Genomic DNA, 21,422 nt, shown 5'->3' with positions numbered 1-21,422 from the left:
TTCGCGAGCATGTTCGGTGGCGGGACCCGTACGCGATGTGGAGCGACGGTGGTACGCGATGTGGAGCAACGGGTATTGGCCATGCGCTGACGAGGCTGTGGCACGCGCGGTCGCGATGCAAAAAACTCACGGGCCGCCAGAGCGCACGGCGGAACCCCCACACCCACCACCCACCCCCTCGATCCTTGTGCAGAAGCCGTACGGGATGTGGAGGAGCGCACACTCCGGTCGTCGTGTTTTGGTCCGTCGATGACTTTGCTGAGGTGCGGCCGCATTTCTCCGGGGAGGTGCACGCCGTGCCGGAGACGCCGAAATTGGTGCCGCTGAGAGGTCGGCAGTAACCGTTCTCTCCCGCCGTTGCACGTCACCCGACCCGCAGTGCTGCCGCAGTGCGGGTTCACCGATGGGGTCATGTGCTTCTGGACCGTCCTCCGGGACATTGCCGGCGGCGGCAGCAACGAAGAGGATGGGTTCCGCTGGAGCCTGGGACAGGGAGCAACAGTTTACCCCATGGAGTCCGGCGACAGACCCACCGTCGACCACACCACGTGCGTGTCGTGTCCACTGCCGCCACCATATTGCAACCACCGCGACCACGAAAACACCACCGCCACCACTGTCACCGGCGCAAAAACGCCAACACGGCCACCACCACAAAAACACCACCACCATACGACCAAAACACCACCAGCACCACAAAAAACACTATCACCACAACTGCAGCAGTTGCTCCTGATGCTCATACCTCCGTTTACAAAAAAAAACTGTTGATTCAATAATACGTATTTCTTGGAAATGAAAATTGGTCAAAACGTGCCCATGTCTACACCACCAACGGCCGTGATGACGTGCTGCAGCCAATCCCATCAGGGCCCATGCCAACCACCCCACGCCCCTGGGCACATGCACCCACCAATCACAGCTGCCCAACTGCACGACTTGACATTGGCACCCCTCCCGAGTGCCAGCAACCTGCCACCGCCTACGTCGCCTCTACGCATCAAGCTGGCGCTGCCAGGGCCCCCAGCCAAGTGCCAGCGCTGGGTCCCCCCCCACCCCCTCCCTCCCCCCCCACCCCCTCCCTCCCCCACCACCCCCTCCCCCATCACCCCCTCCCTCCCCCCCCATCACCCCCCCCCCACACCCTCCCTCCCCCACCACCCCCTCCCTCCCCCACCACCCCCTCCCTCCCCAACCCCTCCCTCCCCCACCACCCCCCCCACACCCTCCCTCCTCCACCACCCCCTCCCTCCCCCCCCACACCCTCCCTCCCCCATCACACCCTCCCTCCCCCACCACCCCTTCCCTCCCCCCCCACACCCTCCCTCCCCCACCACCCCCTCCCTCCCCCACCACCCCCTCCCTCCCCCCCCACACCCTCCCTCCCCCATCACACCCTCCCTCCCCCACCACCCCTTCCCTCCCCCCCCACACCCTCCCTCCCCCACCACCCCCTCCCTCCCCCACCACCCCCTCCCTCCCCCCCCACACCCTCCCTCCCCCATCACACCCTCCCTCCCCCCCCACACCCTCCCTCCCCCCCCACACCCTCCCTCCCCCATCACACCCTCCCTCCCCCACCACCCCCTCCCTCCCCTCCACACCCTCCCTCCCCCACCACCCCCTCCCCCCCCCACACCCTCCCTCCCCCCCCCACACCCTCCCTCCCCCATCACCCCCTCCCTCCCCAACCACCCCCTCCCTCCCCACCCCCTCCTCCCCCCCCCACCCCCACCCTCCCCCCCCATCACACCCTCCCTCTCCCACCACCCCCCCCCACACCCTCCCTCCCCCACCACCCCCTCCCACCCCACACCCTCCCTCCCCCACCACCCCCTCCCTCCCCACACCCTCCTTCCCCCCCCACCCCCTCCCTCCCCCCCCACACCCTCCCCCCCCCACCCCCTCCCTCCCCTCCCACACCCTCCCTCCCCCCCCACACCCTCCCTCCCCCCCCACACCCTCCCTCCCCCACCACCCCCTCCCACCCCACACCCTCCCTCCCCCCCCACACCCTCCCTCCCCCCCCACACCCTCCCCCCCACCCCCTCCCTCCCCCACCACCCCCTCCCCCCCCACACCCTCCCTCCCTCCCCCCCCACACCCTCCCTCCCCCACCACCCCCTCCCCCACCACCCCCTCCCTCCCCCACCACCCCTTCCCTCCCCCCCCACACCCTCCCTCCCCCACCACCCCCTCCCTCCCCCACCACCCCCTCCCTCCCCCCCACACCCTCCCTCCCCCACCACCCCTTCCCTCCCCCCCCACACCCTCCCTCCCCCACCACCCCCTCCCTCCCCCCCCTCCCTCCCCCACCACCCCCTCCCTCCCCCCCCTCCCTCCCCCACCCCTCTTTCCGTAGCAGGTTACCTGCGCTCCTCCTGCCCGTGGACTGCGGTGCGGTTGCATCACGTGCGCACTCGATAGCTGCCCCCCGCTGCGTACCCTAGCGGCCTGCCCGTGCTGTTTGTGGCGGCAGGGGCGATGCGGAGGGCTGGTACCTGTATGCGGACAGCTCGAGCGGGAAGTTCTGGGAGGCGTCGGACCTCGTGACGCCCACAATCGGTCGTTCGGGACCGAATTGTCACCTGGTCTTCTGGTACCACATGGAGGGAGTGAGCATCGGCCTGCTGCAGGTATCCACACCGCACGCGCATTGCAGGCTCCTGCCGACCGCACGAGGCACGCGAGGCAGGCGACGATTCTCCACCACGGTGATCTGAGGGGTTGTCACAATTTGACCCGGCCTCGCCCATATAGTTGCTCTTTTTAAATATTTTATATTAAGTTCACTTGCTTGCCTGCTTGCACGCTTACGACCGTGCAAATCTTTCGGTCGTTTTTAAACCCACTTCCTGTGATCCAATCGAGCTGACATTTTGCACACAGACTCGGTGTGCGTGACAATTTATTTTCGTGAAAAAAAATTTCCATAACTTTACACTTTTTAGGATTTTTTTTTTTATATTTAATTACCAATTGCTTAATGGTGGCAGGCAATCATCTGACCCATAGGTGGCAGCCATCTCCAGCCAGAGGACGAGAGGACTCTAGCCGCCACGCATATAAAGGATTTCTAGTAAAAAACTTTGTTTCTACGGGTTAATTTTTTCCGTCTCGGTTTTGTGCCTTTTTGGTGAATCCACGGACGAAGAAGTCACGATGTTGAGTCTCATCGTGATGCAGAATTGTGACAATTTATGAAGTCGTGGGAGAGAGGGGTCATATGTACGTACGTATGTTGAACTTCTTTCGCAGCATACATAGCCAACCGTTCTAATCGGAGGTGTGGGGACAAAAATTTTACACAAAATCAATCTCGGTGATTTAAAAGTCCATAGCTCTAGTGGCTTCCTGATATCGGAAGGAAGTAAACGGTACCATGCCTTCTCCGTAGCCTTGTGGGCAGGACTTAGAGAAAGGCTTCTGCCTGAACGTTCTTTGTAGTCATCATCGCAGTAGACCCTTCATCATTCGTCTTTGTCGTGCACATCTATCACCACAAGCACGTTGGCAGGCATGCGAGCACATTCACAGAAAACACTATGAGCAACGTTCAGTAGACTGCCTGTGTAAGATTGGCCGATGGACGAATGATAGACGTGCTTCAGTAATGATGGCTTTTTTCGTGTTGTGACCGAATGCTCTCACGAGATTTCTGACTGAGCGTTCCAACAGAACGGTCCAATCGATTATTCTGGCTGACCCTTGCTAACGTAACGTTCCTACTCAATGTTCCAAATCCACATGCCCACCAAAACATTCCGACTGAACGCTCTGACCTAATGCTCCGACCGAACGCTCTGACCGTGCGTTCCGACTGAATCTTCTGACCCGTTGTTTTGTCCAAACTTTCAGTTGGAATATTCGGACGGAACGTTTTGACCGAACGCACTGACCCAATGCTTCCGACCTAAACGTTCTGACGCGAACGTTCCGTACCGCGTCCCCGCGCCCAGGTGCTCGTGTCCTCCATGAACGAGACGTACCCTCTGTGGATGAAGAACGGTGACCAGGGCGCCGGCTGGAGGCACGCGCGGGTGCTCCTGGGCGTGCGCGTCCGCTTCCAGGCATGTTCCCGCCCGCCCCGTACACGCTGTTTGACCATTTTTACTTCGCCTCGTCGGCCAGCAGGAGCTGGTGAAGGAGGGGGTTGCACAGATGTGGCAGCGTAGAAATACGACACGACAGGGTAGCGTTGTCTGCACTGCCCTCCGCCGCCAAGAGCGTAGGCCCGCGGTCTTCCCTCGTTCATTTGTGAGCGATACGTTCCGGAGATGCTCGTGGACAGGATAGTGGTGTTCGCCCTACCAAAACTACCCTTGAAATGGATTTCCTTTAGAAAGTACTTAAATAATCAAGCTCATCACTTTCTCATCACTTTATCTCATTCTCGCATCACCATTCTCTCTCATCACTTTATCGCATCACTTTCTTTCTTTCTCTCTCTCTGTCAACGCAGCGGCTGCAAGGAGTTCCAGTTCCGATTTGGGGATAGCAAAAATATAAAGACACTTTAACGGAAAGATAATAAACAATTTATCGAATATGGCGGGGAATGGGTCACTATCGAATGTCTTGGTGACGACAAAATGTACAACAGTCAAAACTGCGTTGTTATAGAATAACGAGGAGGGGGAAAAAAACAAATTCACGCGGTTTATTCTTCTACTTTGAAAGGTTGCCAGACTCCTGGCCTAGCGTTGTAACCACATAACTTCACACGCCGCTCCTGCCCCCACAAACCTTGCACCTCTGTCCTTGACCCTCACCTCCCCCCCCCCGTGTCGCCAGGTCATCGTGCGCGTGCGGAAGGGCGTGGGCTACCTTGGCGACCTCGCCATCGACGACTTGGAGTTCTCGGACTGTGCTCCGCCCGAGCCCGGCACGCAGCCCTGCTCGGCGACTGACTTCCCGTGCCACAACGGGCTCTGCGTGCCGGCGAGCAGCCTTTGCGACTTCAACAACGACTGCATTGACAATTCAGACGAGACGCCACAGATCTGCGGTGAGTGACAGCGGCGGTGGCGGTGGTGGTGGCGGTGGCGGTGGTGGCGGTGGCGGCGGCGGTGGCGGTGGTGGTGGTGGCGGTGGTGGCGATGGTGGCGGTGGTGGCGGTGGTGGCGGTGGCGGTGGTGGTGGCGGCGGTGGTGGTGGTGGTGGTGGCGATGGTGGCGGTAGTGGTGGTGGTGGCGGCGGTGGTGGTGGTGGCAGTGGTGGTGGTGGTGGTGGCAGTGGTGGCGGTGGTGGCGGTAGTGGTGGCGGTGGCGGCGGTGGTGGCGGTGGCGGTGGTGCTGGAGGTGGTGGTGCTGGTGGCAGCGGTGGTGGTGGCGGTGGTGGTGGTGGTGGCGGTGCTGGTGGTGCTGGTGGTGGCGGTGGCGGTGGCGGTGGCGGTGGCGGTGGTGGTGGTGGCGGTGGTGGCGGTGGTGGTGGCGGTGGTGGTGGTGGCGGTGGTGGTGGCGGTGGTGGTGGCGGTGGTGGTGGTGGTGGCGGTAGTGGCGGTCAGCCGGGGCCGGGAGGCCGGGTCAGAGGGAGAGAGGGAGCAAGTAGAGCGATGACCGATATTATCCGGAATGTGCCGGAACGCTTGCGTTTTCGTGGCACCTTGATTTTTCTGAAACTACTTTTTTACAATTTTTTATTTCACTAGGTAAGACCGACTGAGCTATGTATCTCTTTTTCAGAAGTGACCCTGCCACAAATGATAGCGCAACGAAGTGGCCTATCATCATGTAGACATTTATCGCAGCCAAATACTCTAAACGCGTGCTGTTGATTCTAAACGTGGAGGGAGAAGCCGGAGGACCCAGAGGAAATTCCACGTGACCACAGGGAGAGAGAGAGAGAGAAACGTGCAAACTCCAAATATACAGCAGGCATCAGAGTCGGGATCGAACCCACGACCTCCTGTATACCAGGGGGGGGTAGTTACATCTCGCCACTGTCAATAGCAGCACAGGAATGTACTCGTGTGGGTGAAAACATTAAGTGCTGAGACTAAAAGAGATGAAAGGCACTGAGGACCGGTAACTCCAAGGTGGACGGGTGGTTCGTGGTGCGGGGGGGGGGGGGTCCGGCTGCTCACCGGCACCGCTGAGATCGCCGAGGGACGGGTAAAAATGAGTGACCGCACAAGCAGCCCGAGGCGGGGGATTCGAACTTAACGAAGCCACCCGCTGCAAAGGTCAAAGAGATGCCGAGCCAGCGGCGCTGGCATGCGGGGTCTGAAAGCCGGGGGCCGCCATCAGCCGCCCGTGAACATCCCGCGGCCACGCTTCCAACCGGGCGACTCGTCACTGCAGAATCCCATCACGTTAAAATGTCGCAGTTTGTGTACGTGCGTGCACACGTACCTGCTTGCATACTTAGGTATGCGTGCGAGCGTTTGTTTTTGTCGTGCGGGTGCATGCGGGGGAGCGGAAGCTGAGTGGCTAGCGAGCTGCGCCCCAGAATCTTCAGAATCAGAATCTTTGTTCATGTTGGGGAAATACGATGAGCTGTGAAGCTCTTTTTCACAGGTGTCAAGTAGGAACCCGGCGACCCGAGTTCGATTCCGCTCACAGCTAAAAACGGTGGCGAATATTTGAACCGGTCCCAGGCCTCCTCTAGGTCGACTCCACCTTAAAATGAGTACACACACTGCGGTGCGTAGTAAGCATCAGCATTGCTGGCCACCACCACCACCCCCCGTCACGTGCCGCACCGGCCTACGCAGGTGCTCGATTACAGCACTTAAACCGTGCCGCGAACTCCGGTCATCCTCGTAGCGGCGACTTTTAACTAACCAGCGAACAAAGACGATCACCGCATCGCGCGCGTTCCGAGACGCACTTCTGCGGCCGTCTGGAACGGTCTTCCTTTCGATATTAGGAGGCCACTGGGAGCTATGCACTTGTAGGGGTGTCAGGGGAAGGATCCCCACCAATAGGAGGGGGAGTGGGACGGTGACAGGAGAAGGGGGAGGAGCAGGTGAGGAGATATAAGGGAGAGAACGCGTGGAAAGAGGGGTTCGTTGGCAGGAACGAGATTGGGACGGCTGGGGACAGGTGTGGATGGGAGGAAAGGAATAAAAGACGAACCCCCTGCAACAAAATCTAGATTTTAAAAACTAATTTATTTTTTCTGTTTTTTGTAATTTAGTTTGTTGTCCTTCCCCCCCGCGCACCTTCGATTAGCACGGTTGGCTAAGTACGGTGCAAAAGAAGGTCAACGTACGTATGTACATACTTTCCCCAACAGTCTGTGAAGGCTTTACACGGACACCTTTGTCTTTGTGCGGGCCACACAGCGGGCTACCCCGGCCACTGCAACTTCGAGTTCGACCTGTGCACGTGGCGCCAGTGGTACGACGCTGACGACGCCGACTGGACGCTGAGCTCGGGCAGCTCCCCGCTGGGCGGTGGGGGGCCGATGCCCACGGACCACACGCTGCGCGACCCCCGTGGCCACTACCTCAGCCTAGAGAGCACCTTCCCGCGCCTGCCGGGCCAGCTGGCACGCATCTCCGTGCCACCCATCAGCGCCGGCACGCACGAATGCAAGGTTTCTTTTTTGACGATTGTTGTTCCCCTTTCCACATACCCCCCTCTGAGAGACACCCTTTTTTGCAAGTGGCGGACATGCGAAGAGCCTATAACAAAAAGAAAGACACGTATGCAAAGTTCCCTGACTGTATTTGTCATCGTGAGCGTACAATGATCTCTCTCGCGACGACGTGTTGTGTGAACGTGTAACAGCTGCTGTTCCACTACTGCATGCTGGGTAAAGGCGTGGGCTCGCTGCGCATCTACCGCGCCGAGCTGGCCGGGTGGCTGGTGTCGGCGCTTGACGGGAAGTCGCAGCTCTCCGGCAGAAAGCTGCGCCGGCGGCCCCTCTCCTCCTCCTTCTTCTCGGCCTCCTCTTCCTCCTCCTCGTCCGCGTCCTCCTCGGCCGAAGCCCTCGACGGAGAGGACCTGGAGCTGCTGGTGGAGCAGGACCGCTGGCAGCTGCTCCTCAACCTGACGGACCAGCAGGAGGACGCGGTGTGGCAGCGCGAGGTGGTCATACTCGACGCGTCGCACCCCTTTTCCGTCATCATCGAGGGCCTCGTGGGCACGGGCAGCCGCACGGCCATCGTCCTCGACGACATTACCTTCAGCATGGAGTGCACTCCCGTCGTGGTGCCGCCGAACAACGGCTCCGGCGACCACGGTGAGCGGAGAAGCTCCTCCTCCTCTTTCCGTGGAGATGCTAGCAGCACGGGCGAGCGAGATTACTGGGGGGAACCGCGACGCGCGGCGCCGTTTGTTGCTGTGCGTGTCCTCGCATTCACGACGTGCAGCGGGGGAGGTGGCCGGTCGCTCATGGGCCTCGGAGTGCTCATCTGGCTCTGCCAAAGTCCTTGGGTCGTAGCCAGGGTTCAGATACCCGTGACGAAATGTGGTGTCTTGACGGCGGTCAGTTGATGCTCCCAGCAACCCGGGCTCCAAAAATAACCTCGTGACTTTACACCGTGTTCCGTGCTTAATTTTCCTAAATTCCATCTCTGAAAATGTTAAATATCGGTTTGACTGTCATGGTACATGAATTTCCGATGTATGACCTCTGCGCCCCCCCCCCGCCGCCGCCCCGCCTCCCCACCCGCCTTCTCCCCCGGCCCCCTCCCAGACCACTGCGGGCGCGATCAGCGTCCCTGCGCGACGGACGGCCGGTGCGTGCACGAGGAGCGGCTGTGCGACTTCCAAGCGGACTGCGAGGACGGCTCCGACGAGAGCGAGTGCGGCTCCGCGTGCACCTTCGAGCAGGGCGACACCTGCGGCTGGGAGAACTCGCAGTCCGACTGCTTCAACTGGGTCCTGGGCCACGGCTCCCCGCACGGCCCGCGCCCCCCCGTGGACCACACGCTGGGCTCCGAGCAGGGTAGACAACACACGGCCGTGACGGTGGCGATGGCGGTGGCGATGGCGGTGGTGGAACCGGAGGCTACGCTTGGCCGGCCACTACAGCTAGACCTACGTTGAGGTTTATCGGGGGCCCGTGGCTGGAATCAAAATAATGATTAATACTGGAGGAGTCCGATGAGCTAGAAAGTTGTGAGAATAGGTTTTCTCCTTTTTTCTGGCAACAAAACAGGTGTCGAGATGTTAAAACACCAAACTGAAACCTCTGACAAGGAATCATGTCTGCATTAACCACAATATTTGTGGTCAGATAATATATGCATTGTCTTTGAAACTGATTGGTCCACACCAGAGACAGCTTCCTTTGAGCCTCGTCTCAAACGGTGTTAGACCAGAGGATGCCAAAAGGGGAACAGCACAAATACAATTACACTATCAGAGTATTGTTGCCAGTTCTGTTGCCAGAAAAAACGGGAAATCCATTCTCATGTTTTGGTACAGGCAAAGGAGGTCCCATGATGTAGCTATAAAGCTCTTTTTCACAGATGTCCATAATAATAATCGTACTCTTTGGTTTTTTCGGTAAAGTCACGTAGGTCAAAAAGAAAATATACAGTAACTTTGCTGTGACGGTTCCACCTGAAGACGGAAGCTTGTGTTGCCTCCGAAACGTCGTGATTAAAATTTTTTTTTACCTACGTGACTTTACCGAAAAAAACAAAAGTATGGACCCTTGCAGTCACGAAAACTTCAAATCCATAAATAATAATCGTATTTATGGAGGGCATGGACAGCTGTCACAGGGGTTCCCCCCCCCCCCCTCTGCCCACCTTCCGATAGTTTGGGATGTGATTTGGATTGCTGAGCACCTCGCATCGCATCTCAACTCAAACATTTGAAGGGGCACCTGCTTATGCGGCGGACGGTGACTCGGCCACAGCCTGTAAGCGGCCATTAGTCTGCCAGCAGAGGGCACATATGTAACATGACGCACGCACGCACGCAAGTGGTTGTTTACTCTGTGTTCTTGAGTTTGGGGTTTTCAGTGCAATGTACGAATTTTAAAACAGAAATTCGTACATCACACTGAAATACAATGGCGCATAGCTGGTAGTAATACACAGCGATGTTAAGGGTTTAATTAACACATAATGCATAGGATGCATCGTCGTGCGCCAGTATTTCAGCCATTATAAAGCAGGATATATATATTTTTTTTCTTTGAGGGGCCCTGAAAATGTTCGGCCCTGGGCTGCATCCCCGAAAGCCCATGTGGTAATCCAGCCCTGGTGGTGGCGGTAGTGGCTGCAACGGCGGTGGTGGTGGCGGTGGTGGCGGTGGTTGCGGCGGCGGTGGTGGTGGTTGTGACGGTAGTATTGGTGGCGGTGGTGGCGATGGTGTTGGTGGCGGTGCCAGCGGTGGTGGTAGTGGTGGCAGTGGTGACGGTGGTGGTGGCGGTGGTGACAGCAGCGATTGTGGTGGGGGTCGTGGTGGTGATAGTGGTGGTGGTGGCGGTGGTAGAACCAGAGGAGGCTTTGTCCCCATCGCCTGCAGTCCCCGCCCCGTGCTGAGGGCTCAGCCCTCTCCTCGTCTCACATAGCATACTCAGGTTCATTAACATAATCTGGATCATCATCATCATCACTATCAGGGTAGTAGTATCAGTATCAGGATCGGTATCAATCTCATCAGCTTCATTATGATTACTTGATACAGCAAGCGTGCTGTGACGGTTCCACCTGAAGACGGAAGCTTGTGTTGCCTCCGAAACGTCGTGATTTTAATTTTATTTTTAATTTTACTTTTATTAATTTTATTTTTTTTACCTACGTGACTTTACCGAAAAAACCTAAGAATATGAATCCTTGCAGTCACGAAAGCTTCAAATCTAGAATTCATCATGTTAATCATCAGAGGCAGTCGTGTGTCCCTGCGTTCCACGCCGCGACCACCTCCCGACTTCACAGCTTCCTGCGGAATGCGACCGCTCGGGCTCCTTCGCAGAGCGAACATGAACATCCCGTGGCGACCGTAGCGCGGCGTTGGCGGTGAGGCAGTTGCGCGGCTGCTGAGAGTGCAGGTGATGTAGCTGCACTCGCACTGGCCACTGGGGTCCAGGGGCCGGGTTTTCTGAGCAGCCAGGGCCATGCTCACCGTGCTGCGGTGTCGAGGGGGTGTCGTCAATTCGACACGCGCGTAAAATATATCCGTAGCTCATCGGAATGCCCCCAGCCCTAAATTTAAAAAAAAAATTCGATTTAAAGCTTTCGTGACTGCAGGGATTCATCTTCTTGGTTCTTTCGGTAAAGTCACGTAGAATGGAAATAATAAAATAATTAAAAAAAACATAATACAATAATTCTCACGACGTTTCTACATGACTTTACCGAAAGAACCAAGAAGATTAAAAAAAATATTGATTCCGATTCAGGCCACTTCTTCTTCTTGGAGCCGACGCAGAGCGGGCGGCAGGGCGACAAGGGCCACCTGAAGAGCGGCGAGTTCCACCAGTCGAGCCGCCTCTGCACCCTCTCCTTCTGGTACTACATGTCCTCCGCCACCTCCGGCGGCCTGCGCGTCATCGTCAAGGTCCGTACACGCCGCTACCTGGCTGGCTCGCCCACGCGCACGGTTCCGTCATCGTAGATTTGAAGCTTTCGTGACTTGCAAGGATTCATATTCTTAGGTTTTTTCGGTAAAGTCACGTAATAAAGTCACGTAATAAAAGTCAAGTCACGTGATGCAAGTAAAATAAAAATAAAATATTTTGATTTAACTTTTATAAATTTTTATTTTTTACCTACGTGACTTTACCGAAAAAACCTAAGAATATAGGTTCCATTTCGATTTAAAGCTTTCGTGACTTGCAGGTATTCATCTTCTTGGTTCTTTCGGTAAAGTCACGTACAAGGGAAATAATAAAATAATAAAAATAAAACATAATAAAATAATTCTCACGACGTTTCGGCCACAACGCAAGCAGCCGTCCTCAGGTGAAGAACAGGTCTGTCGGGAAGACAGCGTCTGGGGTGTTTCATTCAGACGCTGTCTTCCCGACAGACCTGTTCTTCACCTGAGGATGGCTGCTTGCGTTGTGGCCGAAACGTCGTGAGAATGATTTTCTTATGTTTTATTTTTATTATTTCCCTTCGACGTGACTTTACCGAAAGAACCAAGAAGATGAATATAGGTTCCATCATCGTTGTCGCATTCGGTCCCGTCGTCGCGTTCGGTTCCACCGTTGTTGCGATCGGTCCCGTCATCGCGGCCTTCCCTTGGCAGACGGAGTACAACCTGATCGAAATGTGGAGGAGCCAGCCGAGCGAGCAGGTCGGGGTCTGGCGCCAGGCACTGGTGCCGCTCAAGCGCCTGCGCAACTTCGTGGTCATCTTGGAGGGAGTGCGCACGCACAACTACGCGGGCGGAACCGCCATCGACGACATCGACTTCCTGCACTGCTCGCCCGGTGAGCAACGGCGGCAGCGGCGGCGGCGGTCGGGGAGAGCACGGAGCGGGATTATCGGCACGTGAAGTTGAAACTCGACTTAACGAGTCGGGAGTGATCGGTTTCCGCCTGCTCATGCTCTTGTTTATAGCCCTCGGCAAGTAGTGGAAACTCCACATTCCTATACCCAGGCGAAGGGGGGGGGGGGCGTGACATCTTTCCATAGCACAACCATAGGAATTTACCACAAAGTGGTACTGATTTTGTCGACCCTGAGAGGAATGATGGGCTGAGTCAACGCCACAGCAGGATTTGAACTGGCATGATTCAGGTTGCGAGCCACTCGCTCTACCACGGAGCGACCAGGCGCTGTTAAGCTGATGTTACATGGCAGGAATCTGTCTTATTCTTGTTGTTCCTGGGAAGTCGACAGATTTGGGCTACCCACCACATGCCCCCAGTTCCAGAAGGGCCGTGGTGGTAACCCGAACGCTCGACTACAGCACTCCTAGTGGTGAAACGATGAACTAGATGGGACGCGGTGGTGGAAGTATTGAAATCGGCCTGAATCGCCGGCTGTCCGCTTGAAGCGCGCGCACATTGGATTCTCGCGCTCTGAACCTGAGCGCTCCAGATTTTCACGTAACTTGAGCAAGGCCGAGGTCAAACGTCATGTCAACTGTTACGTCCTGCGTTCATATGTATGCACGTTGAACTTCTTTCGCACCGTCCGTAGCCAATCGTGCTAACCGGAGTTTATATATATATTTGTATCCCCATAAAATGAAAAAAGCTGCATCTTTTTAAGAGCTTAAAAAATATCGTCGAACTGAAAACTCTAAATTTCTGCTTCAGCCCTGAGCCAAATTAGCATACCTGAAAGGTCGCCAAACGGTCTTGTCGGGTCAATCTTATCTGGGGAGATGAAGGTCAGACTGAACCTAATATCTGGGTGGTACCCTCCATTGCCAAACACAAAGCCGTCCAAATACAAAGCTGGGCAAGTATACGCTTGGTTGATCTGGTATTGAACGACCCTAAATAGGCAGGTATGTGGGTCCATCCTGCCACCGTGGGTGCCACGGCGGTGGGATGTTCACTACCTTGCCTGGTATACAGGAGGTCATGGGTTCGAACCTGACCATGTAACGCCGGTATATTTGGAGTTTGCGTGTCTCTCTCCGTGGTCGCATGGATTTTTACCTGGGTCCTCTGGTTGTTCCCCCCACATTTTGAAATATGCGTTTAGAATATTTGACTGCCATACATTTCCATGTGACCTAATCTCTGGGTCGTGTATCGCGTTCAACAAAGCTACAACTACACTCTTTGGTTCTTTCGGTAAAGTCACGTAAGTATAAAAAATAAAATACATTTAATCACCACGTTTCGGGCGCAACACAAGCGTCCGTCATCAGGTGGGACAACCACAGCAAGAAACAATTGCTGAAGTGGGCAAAAAAAAAGCTACAACTGGCCATTAAATTCGGATCGATGCCGCGGATAGCGTGGCCGCGTGTGTTTGGAGAGCCGTTTGGTTTATATCCCCACTCGGGATGGTACGTCGATGAATCTTTGGTGCAATGATATCGACCGCGTGCAGCGCCGTTGACGCTTTAAGCTTCCGCCCCAGTGTGGCTGCCAAGAAGGCGTCGGGAACGAACGTTGCCAGACAGAGCCGCCCGCGGATTTGAGATCGTACGCAAGTTAAAGACATCAGAAGAGAAAGTGGACTTGGGCAGGGGACGTCGCTGGAAGGAATCGTGGCCTATTTGTCAGCGTCTGCAGCTAATCGTTTGTGCGTCTATCGATGTCTTTTAAGATTCACATATTTCACGTAATGGGTTCATCCATCGCCCCGGTAGCCACTTAGAGGCGCTTCCATTCTCTGCAGTGCAAAGAAAAGGAATTGATTCTTGACTAAAATTACGATCCTATTTGAATCACCTGCGCGGGGTGGGTGGAAGGGGTTGTTTTGTGTGTCGGCAGATTGTTCATCCGATCCTTGAGGCTCTGGACCCAAAATTACTCCTTGGTGGCAATTGCTAACAATGATATACTTCCAGACTTGTATCTCTAGATTACAAATGTGTATGATAGCAAGGTCATCGTGGTTTAGCGTTTAATTTGAAAAAATGTTGTTCAACAGGTACCAAAGTACGATGGATAGAAAACATCAATTGGGATGAAAAAAAATAATGTGGAGTGAAACCTCCTTGAAGGAGGAGGGGAGGGGGGGCGGTGAAAATGAATGGGAAGCGAGTGTCTTAGGGGCCGTCCATAAATGACGTCACGCACCTGGGGGTGGGGGGGGTCAGACATTTTTTTGATAAATGTTTTCTCCTTCAACATCAGAGCAGCGGCACCTTAAATACGCACTACAATGACAATAATTTAAAGCGATTTGAAGGATGTTTTTTTTTTTTTGGGGGGGGGGGCAGAGCTTTGTAACGTCATATTTGACGGGGGGTCTGACTTTTTGCGACGCCGTGTGACGAGGGGGGTAGGGGGGTCAAAAATCGTTAAAAATCGCGTGACGTCATTTATGGACGGCCCCCTTATTATCAACGAGTGATATTTACCGCTGAGCCTTCCGCCCACGCCGCATGCCCCACTCATGGGGGCTTCAGTGCTGCTTGAGAAGAAGCCCTTTGCAGAGTGGAGCTCCTCCGGGGCGTTACGGAGTGCCGCGCGTCTCGCTCGGCACGTCTCGCTCGGCGCGCAAAGAAGCTGCCGGCAACAGCGGAGCGACCCTCCGGCCCCGCGCCGAACAACCGGCTGCACGACCCAAAAACGCATCGGTGGGGAGTGGAGTGTGGGGGTGGTGGTGGTGGGGAGTAGGTGGGTTATTTATATTTTTAAAACCATCCCATACCCAGAGAAAATGAGAAGTGCTGCGGCCAGCAACAAAAGCGTACAGTTTGCGGAACACGATGTTCCTAATTTGTTGTAAATCTCTGCGAGTGAACGGGTGGAGGGGGGGTGGGGGGGATGCGTGCGAAGATGTTGTGGCGAGAGCCGCTGCGACGGCGATTCTCACGCGTCGTCCACGACGCGCAGTCCGCAGCCTGCTGGGAGGAGCGCTGGCCCTGGCCAGACTGGCCACCTCTCGCCACGCTCCTCATTATTGACGGCCGGTCAGCCAGTCGGCCGGTCAGCCAGTCAGCCATTCAGCCAGTCGGCTGCAGAGGCGTAGCTAGGAGGGGGCAGCGGGGTACACATGTCCCCGGGCGCCAAGGTAAAGGGGCGCCAAAATTAGGCTTACAACGTTACATTATAATATTCTTAGGTTTTTTCGGTAAAGTCACGTAGGTAAAACATTAAAATTAATAAAAGTAAAATAAAATACGAGTTACATTATAACTTGTTGCGGCGGGCGCGGCAGCCTGAAACGACTGCACAAATCTACACCTCAACCTAAAAGTTTATATATCCCGCCACACACAGCCTACATGTCATGTAATTACATTTTGGTATGTGATTAAACGGGGGGGGGGGCGACAATTTTATAGTTCGTCCCCGGGCGTAAAATATCCTAGCTACGCCACTGGTCGGCTGGCGAGCTGGTCAGGCAGTCGGCCAGTCAGCCGGTCAGCCAGCCAGCGAGGCAGTCAGCTAGCCGACCATTCAGTCAGTCAGCCAGCCAGACACGGAGTCAGGCAGTCGGCCATGCAGCCAGTCAGCCAACCAGCATCACACTGACATCACATACACGTGTGCAAATATGCACACACGCGTAAAACGCATGTGCATACACGTACATATAAGCATGCATGTATATGTATTCACACATACACACATAAGCAACAGAGACAAAGACCCAGTGTTGTTAGCGAGCACCTTTTGATACACATTGCACCTTGTACTCATTTAAGGCTGAGTCGACCTAGGGAAGGCTCAGGACGAGTCCTAATGTCGCACTCCACTGCTCTTAGCCAGTGTTAAGATTCCTTCTCAAGTTTCCTGGATTCACTGTGCCGTGCACTAACCACTGCACCGCCGCTCCCCACGTACAAAAAAAATAAATATCATCCAAATCGTCTTAACAGACTGTTGGGGCAAGTGCTGATGGCCCGGACAGCACAACAGGGGGGGTGAGTGGCCAGCACTACGCCCGACCGCCTTTGTCTCCGTAGTGGCGATGTTTGCACACTTCACCAGGTACTGATTTGAGGCCGAGTCAACCTAGGTGAGGCCCACGAGCAGTTTAGACAATCGCTATCATTCCTGTTGGTGGCCGTGAGCGGGAATCGAACTCGGGTGGCCGAGTTTCGTAGCGCGAGCGTGGCGCTAGCCGCTACACCACCACTCCCCCCCCCACAACATTCGTTGGACTGTGGAACTTGGGAGGGCGGATGGCCGATGCTCCCGTTTCATTGTCCAAAAATAACATTCGATAACATTTGTGTCCATCCGCCAAAAAAACATCCTTCTGGACCCAACGGGCTCCTGCATCTTAGCGTTTTGAACGGGCACACGCTGGGACGTGCTTCCACTTTCCGAGTCTCATCAGCACGGCGTGGCTTCTTGTTCTGTGCGATCGTGAGCAGCGCTTGGGACCTTTCCTATATGTTGCACGCCTGTCACGTGTTTTCTAAAGAAGGCTGTCTCTGGTGTAGACCAATCAGTGTCAAAGGCAATGCGTATATGATTCATTATCAGAGCGTGTTTGTTTGCGTGTTCGCCACAAGTAATGTGTGTGTTTAATGCAAACTTGATTCCTTTTAAAATGTGTTTGAACATCTTAACACCTATTCTTGGTTCTTTCGGTAAAGTCGCGTAGAAGGGAAATAATAAAATTATAAAAAACAAAACATTATACAATTCTCACGACGTGTCCAGCTCTGTTCTTCACCTGAGGACGGCTGCTTGCGTTGTGGCCGAAACGTCGTTAGAATTTTATTATTTTATTTTATGTTATTATTTACCTTCTACGTGACTTTACCGAAAGAACCAAGAATATGAATCCCTGCAGTCACGAAAGCTTTAAATCGAAATCTTAACACCTGTTTTCTTGCCAGAAAGGGTAAGACCTATTCTTATTTTTCATACTTTGATTCTGGCAACAAGGTCCCATGATATAGCTGTTATGTAACACATTCCTGCAGAGGGAGCTGGTAGGAACGTTGGGTTGCTCGGTCAATGGCGCTGGCCCTGCACCGATTCATTCCAAAGTCCAGCAGTCACGTAACAGTGACATTACTAAAGCGCTCGCAAAAGTCAATTTAAAGGTCCTTTTTTAATATATTCGCGAAGCTTCAGACTGTTTGTGGATTAGCCCAGGACACACAGCCCAGGTTTGCTGGTTTTTGTTGTTGTTCAAAGAGAACGCATTTAATGCAACGGTCGCACACAATTGTTGCAGAGTTTGCAATGAAAACAATGCAGTGGATTGGGAGCATTGTAAACACAGCCACAGTTATGTGATCCACACCCTCCACCACCACCACTGTCCCCCCTTGCTCCCCTCTACATCAGTTCTCGCATGCCTCCCCGTCCTCCCTCCCCCCCAATGCTGCCCCCACCCCACTTGTACTTTGGCAGCGTGAGCCCGTATTCATGAAGAAGAGATTTGGGGTTTTTTTCTGCCAATGCAACCATAAAAAACATAGCTAGGTTGTGTTCACTGTCCAAGCAACAGCGAGGTGAAAAACGACCGTAGCTTTCAACGTGACATTCGTCATCATCGTCATGTACGTTGAACTTCTTTCGCATCACCGTACGTAGCCAACGGTGGCTAATGGGAGGTGTGGGGGAAGGACAACAAACTAAACAGCAAAATGCAGTTCTAAATAAATCAGCTTTCGATCTAGATTTAAAACTGCACAGCTGACAATGACTTCTTAAAATCGGAACGAAGAGCGTTCCAGACAGCCGTAGGAGGCCATCTGAAAGCGTGCGATGCAGTGACCGTCCGTTCGATGGCCAGCCAGAAGCCGCTGCTGCAAGAATGATCGGAGCTCGCGTGATCATTTACGCTTCTTGACGAGATCAATACGGTATTGTGGTTCATTTGTGGCACTCATCAACATTGTCATCGCGAGCCATTCCCTCTCCACTGCTGGATGAAGGCCTCGCCGGGATTGCGCCGCCCCTCGCCGTACTTGAATATGAGTCTGTCCTTCGTGTCCCATCAGCACTTTGGAATCTCAAGATGCACACTTCCATGGCTCAGCTGCTCCTTCCACAGCTCTGTGGTGATATCTCTGTGGTGTTATATCTGTGGTGATATCTCTGTGGTGTTATCTCTGTGGTATTATCTCTGTGGTGTCTCTCGCCACCCCTCAGGGTCCCAGCTAATCACTTGCACTCCTTGTACTTTAAAAATCGGCCGTCAAACCTCACCCTGGGTGATCTTCCCTTTGAACGAATCCAAAGCCTCTTCTCCCCTCTCCCCTCTCCCCATGCTTCACCGCGATCTGTCGTCGTTATTCCAGTTTTTTTTTCTTCGAAATCCTTCGATGGTCACAGCTGGCTTCCAGTTTTTCGTCGCGTTGCGTCCATGGTTTCAGCGTAGCCTCCAGGATGTCGCTAGACAATTCTTTTGATAATTACTTAAATTAAAAAAACACGATGCACTACATTTAAGTTTACCAGGTAAGGCCCATTGAGCTCCGTAGCACCTTTTTCAGAAACGACCCGGCCACAAATGATAGCTCAACGAAGTGGCCTGTCATCGTGTGTAAATTTACAACAGACAAATACTGTGAACGCGTGATGTTGATTCTAAATGTGGAGGGAACAATCGGATGACTCGGAGAAAAATCCACGCAACCACGGAGAGAGAGGCACCGCAAAGTTCAAATATACAGCAGTTGTCAGAGTCGGAATCGAACCCACGACCTCCTGTACACCAGTCGAGGTCGTTAACATCTCGCCACCACGGCGCCCTTTTACCGAGACTATATTCATGAACGCTGCCATAGCCTGATCGTCAGCGCACTGGACATCCAATCTAGTGGCCGACGATTCGATTCCATCTCCCGACGCGCAGTCGTCGACACAACGGTGGCGAGTTTCTTAATTCCCCACTCGGTGGGCCTCTGTACACCCAGCCCGGTACGAATGGACTCACTCTGGTTCGCCGATCGGCGGATCACGACGGGGAAAAGTTACTGGTACTCCAACCTCTTCTTCTCTTCAAAATACACCCTCTGAGCAGGAGAGGCCCTTCCACCAGCAGTGGCAATTGCAGGGCCTGCGCCTCTACCTCACACTAAACGCGTGTTCCGAGGGATTATTGTTTTTTGCAACACGACAGCTTTGGTGTTCGTAAACACGTCCACAGTGCACGCTCGCCCTGTGCATTGGACCATTTAGTGGGGGTTTATTTTGAAGAAAAAAAACTCTTCTGCGTGTGTATTTATTTTCCTGCCAAATCCACACATGTTTCTGTGGATGGACCCTGTATGGGAGTTGCACTGGTTCGTCTGGATTTCTTTTTTTTCGGTACTGTATTCGCTTTATTGGAAATGCCAATATCTAAAGAACCACAAGGCTGTGAGCGGTGGCGCAGTGGTTAGCGTGCCGCGCTACGATCCCAGCGACGCGAGTTCGATTCCCGCTCACCGCGAGTCCTGGCTCGCTCATAGGTCTACTCAGCCTCAAATGAGTACCCAGTGCTGTGTGTAAACATCGCCACTAGGCAGACAAATGTGGCCAGACGTAGTGCTGGCCACCCCACCCCCTCGTGCGCCATGCCGGCCTTCGTAGGTGCTGCTCGCTAACAGCACCTGCACCAACAGTCTGGAGGTGTATGCAACAGTGGAGCGAAGCGAAGGAAGAAGCGGAAAGAGGGTCGTTGTGACCTGCAGTGTGGTGAGTGAGCCGAGTGCGTTGTTGCATACCTGCAGTGTGGTGGTCGAACAGAGTTTGGATGAGACGCGACAGTCAAGCCTGCTAGCCCGAGGCCTCACCTCGAGCGAAGGCTTCGATTAGCGAAGTTTCATGGGAACAGAAGCGATAGAGGAGTGGTACGTGGGCAACCGACGACCAGTGAGGGAGTGATTGGTGTGATTTGGTGGGTGCTGGCTCATCGGTCGAACTGACAGTCTTCCACTGCATTCTCTCACGTCGCAGCATGAGATCTCAAGAGCCCTCGACATGCGCTACATGGTACTGTGTCCGTATCATGGCGATGCATTGGTGAGATGTTATTTTCTTCGCCTGGTATGCAGGAGGTCAGGGGTTTGACCCCGACTCTTGATGCCTGCTGTATGTTTGGAATTTGCATGTCTCGCTCCCCGTGGTCATGTGGATTTTTTTCCTCCGGATCCTCTGGTTTTTCCCACCACATTTAAAATCAACATGCATGTACATCGTTTCGATGATTTGGCTGCTATACATTTCCACGTGATGAGCCACTTCGTTGAGCTATTATTTGTGACAGCCCGTCCGCTTCTGAAAAAGACGCTGACGGCTCAGTTGGCCTTACCTGGTTCTGAAGTGGGCTGCGTGGCAACGGCGGAGCGGTTTGATTGCCCGGCTCGAGTGTGCGCACAGCGGAAAAATAAAAACCCGGAGCGTGCGAGGTGAGGCAACAGTCACGTGGCACCTCGGGGCCTGTGAGGGGTCACTGGATCATGCCCATTGTTGCAGAATTAGTTTTTTCTCTTTTATATATAAACAAAACTATTTTTTTGGTGTTAAGTTCCTCATTGAAAAGCGTTGTCACATGTTTTTAATGACACGGTATTTGGGACGTTTTTTTGTCCAGCACACTTGTTCAAACCAGCTGCGGTTATGAAAGTTAAGGCCCTCGCTAACGCATGCCCCCACGAGTGAACACTAAACATCGCAAGATATGTATTCTAAATGAAAAGGTCTTCATGTTACTGTTCAATTCTAGATCCGCTTGCTAACATTTTACTCACAAAAGTGTCAAAATTGGGAGAGTTAATTCCTCCAAGACTCAAAACCTCACTCAGAGTTCAAAGCCCTTAATCCACGAGTCCTGAAAGTTCAGAGCGTGGCGAGCCACAAAGCTGCTTCGTGTTCACCGGTGGCGTCACTGTCGAGTGTGCAGGCGGTGCAACTGTGCCGGAGCCCAAAATGGGACGGAGGAGGACCCAGGCTGCCAGTTTACATGGAGCAGCAGG

The 21,422-nt window shown here is 54.1% G+C and overlaps 1 protein-coding gene across 1 annotated transcript in view; it reads left to right on the top strand.

Moving 5' to 3' along the window:
- MALRD1 (MAM and LDL receptor class A domain containing 1) overlaps positions 1-21,422 on the top strand; it is a 58,715-nt gene that overhangs the window by 16,172 nt on the left and 21,121 nt on the right. Inside the window, exons 11-19 of the mRNA XM_061555839.1 lie at positions 380-548; positions 2,480-2,636; positions 3,960-4,070; positions 4,795-5,008; positions 7,289-7,542; positions 7,737-8,190; positions 8,647-8,898; positions 11,311-11,468; positions 12,162-12,345. Coding sequence (XP_061411823.1) covers positions 380-548; positions 2,480-2,636; positions 3,960-4,070; positions 4,795-5,008; positions 7,289-7,542; positions 7,737-8,190; positions 8,647-8,898; positions 11,311-11,468; positions 12,162-12,345 — 1,953 coding nt within the window. The remainder of the gene's footprint in view (positions 1-379; positions 549-2,479; positions 2,637-3,959; positions 4,071-4,794; positions 5,009-7,288; positions 7,543-7,736; positions 8,191-8,646; positions 8,899-11,310; positions 11,469-12,161; positions 12,346-21,422) is intronic.

The sequence above is a fragment of the Lethenteron reissneri genome, chromosome 21, assembly GCF_015708825.2.
Source record: "Lethenteron reissneri isolate LAM-NWPU_2019-01 chromosome 21, ASM1570882v1, whole genome shotgun sequence".
NCBI lineage: Eukaryota > Metazoa > Chordata > Hyperoartia > Petromyzontiformes > Petromyzontidae > Lethenteron > Lethenteron reissneri.
The sequence above is the reverse complement of the archived record's forward strand: the minus strand, read 5'-3'. Positions and strand labels throughout refer to the sequence as shown.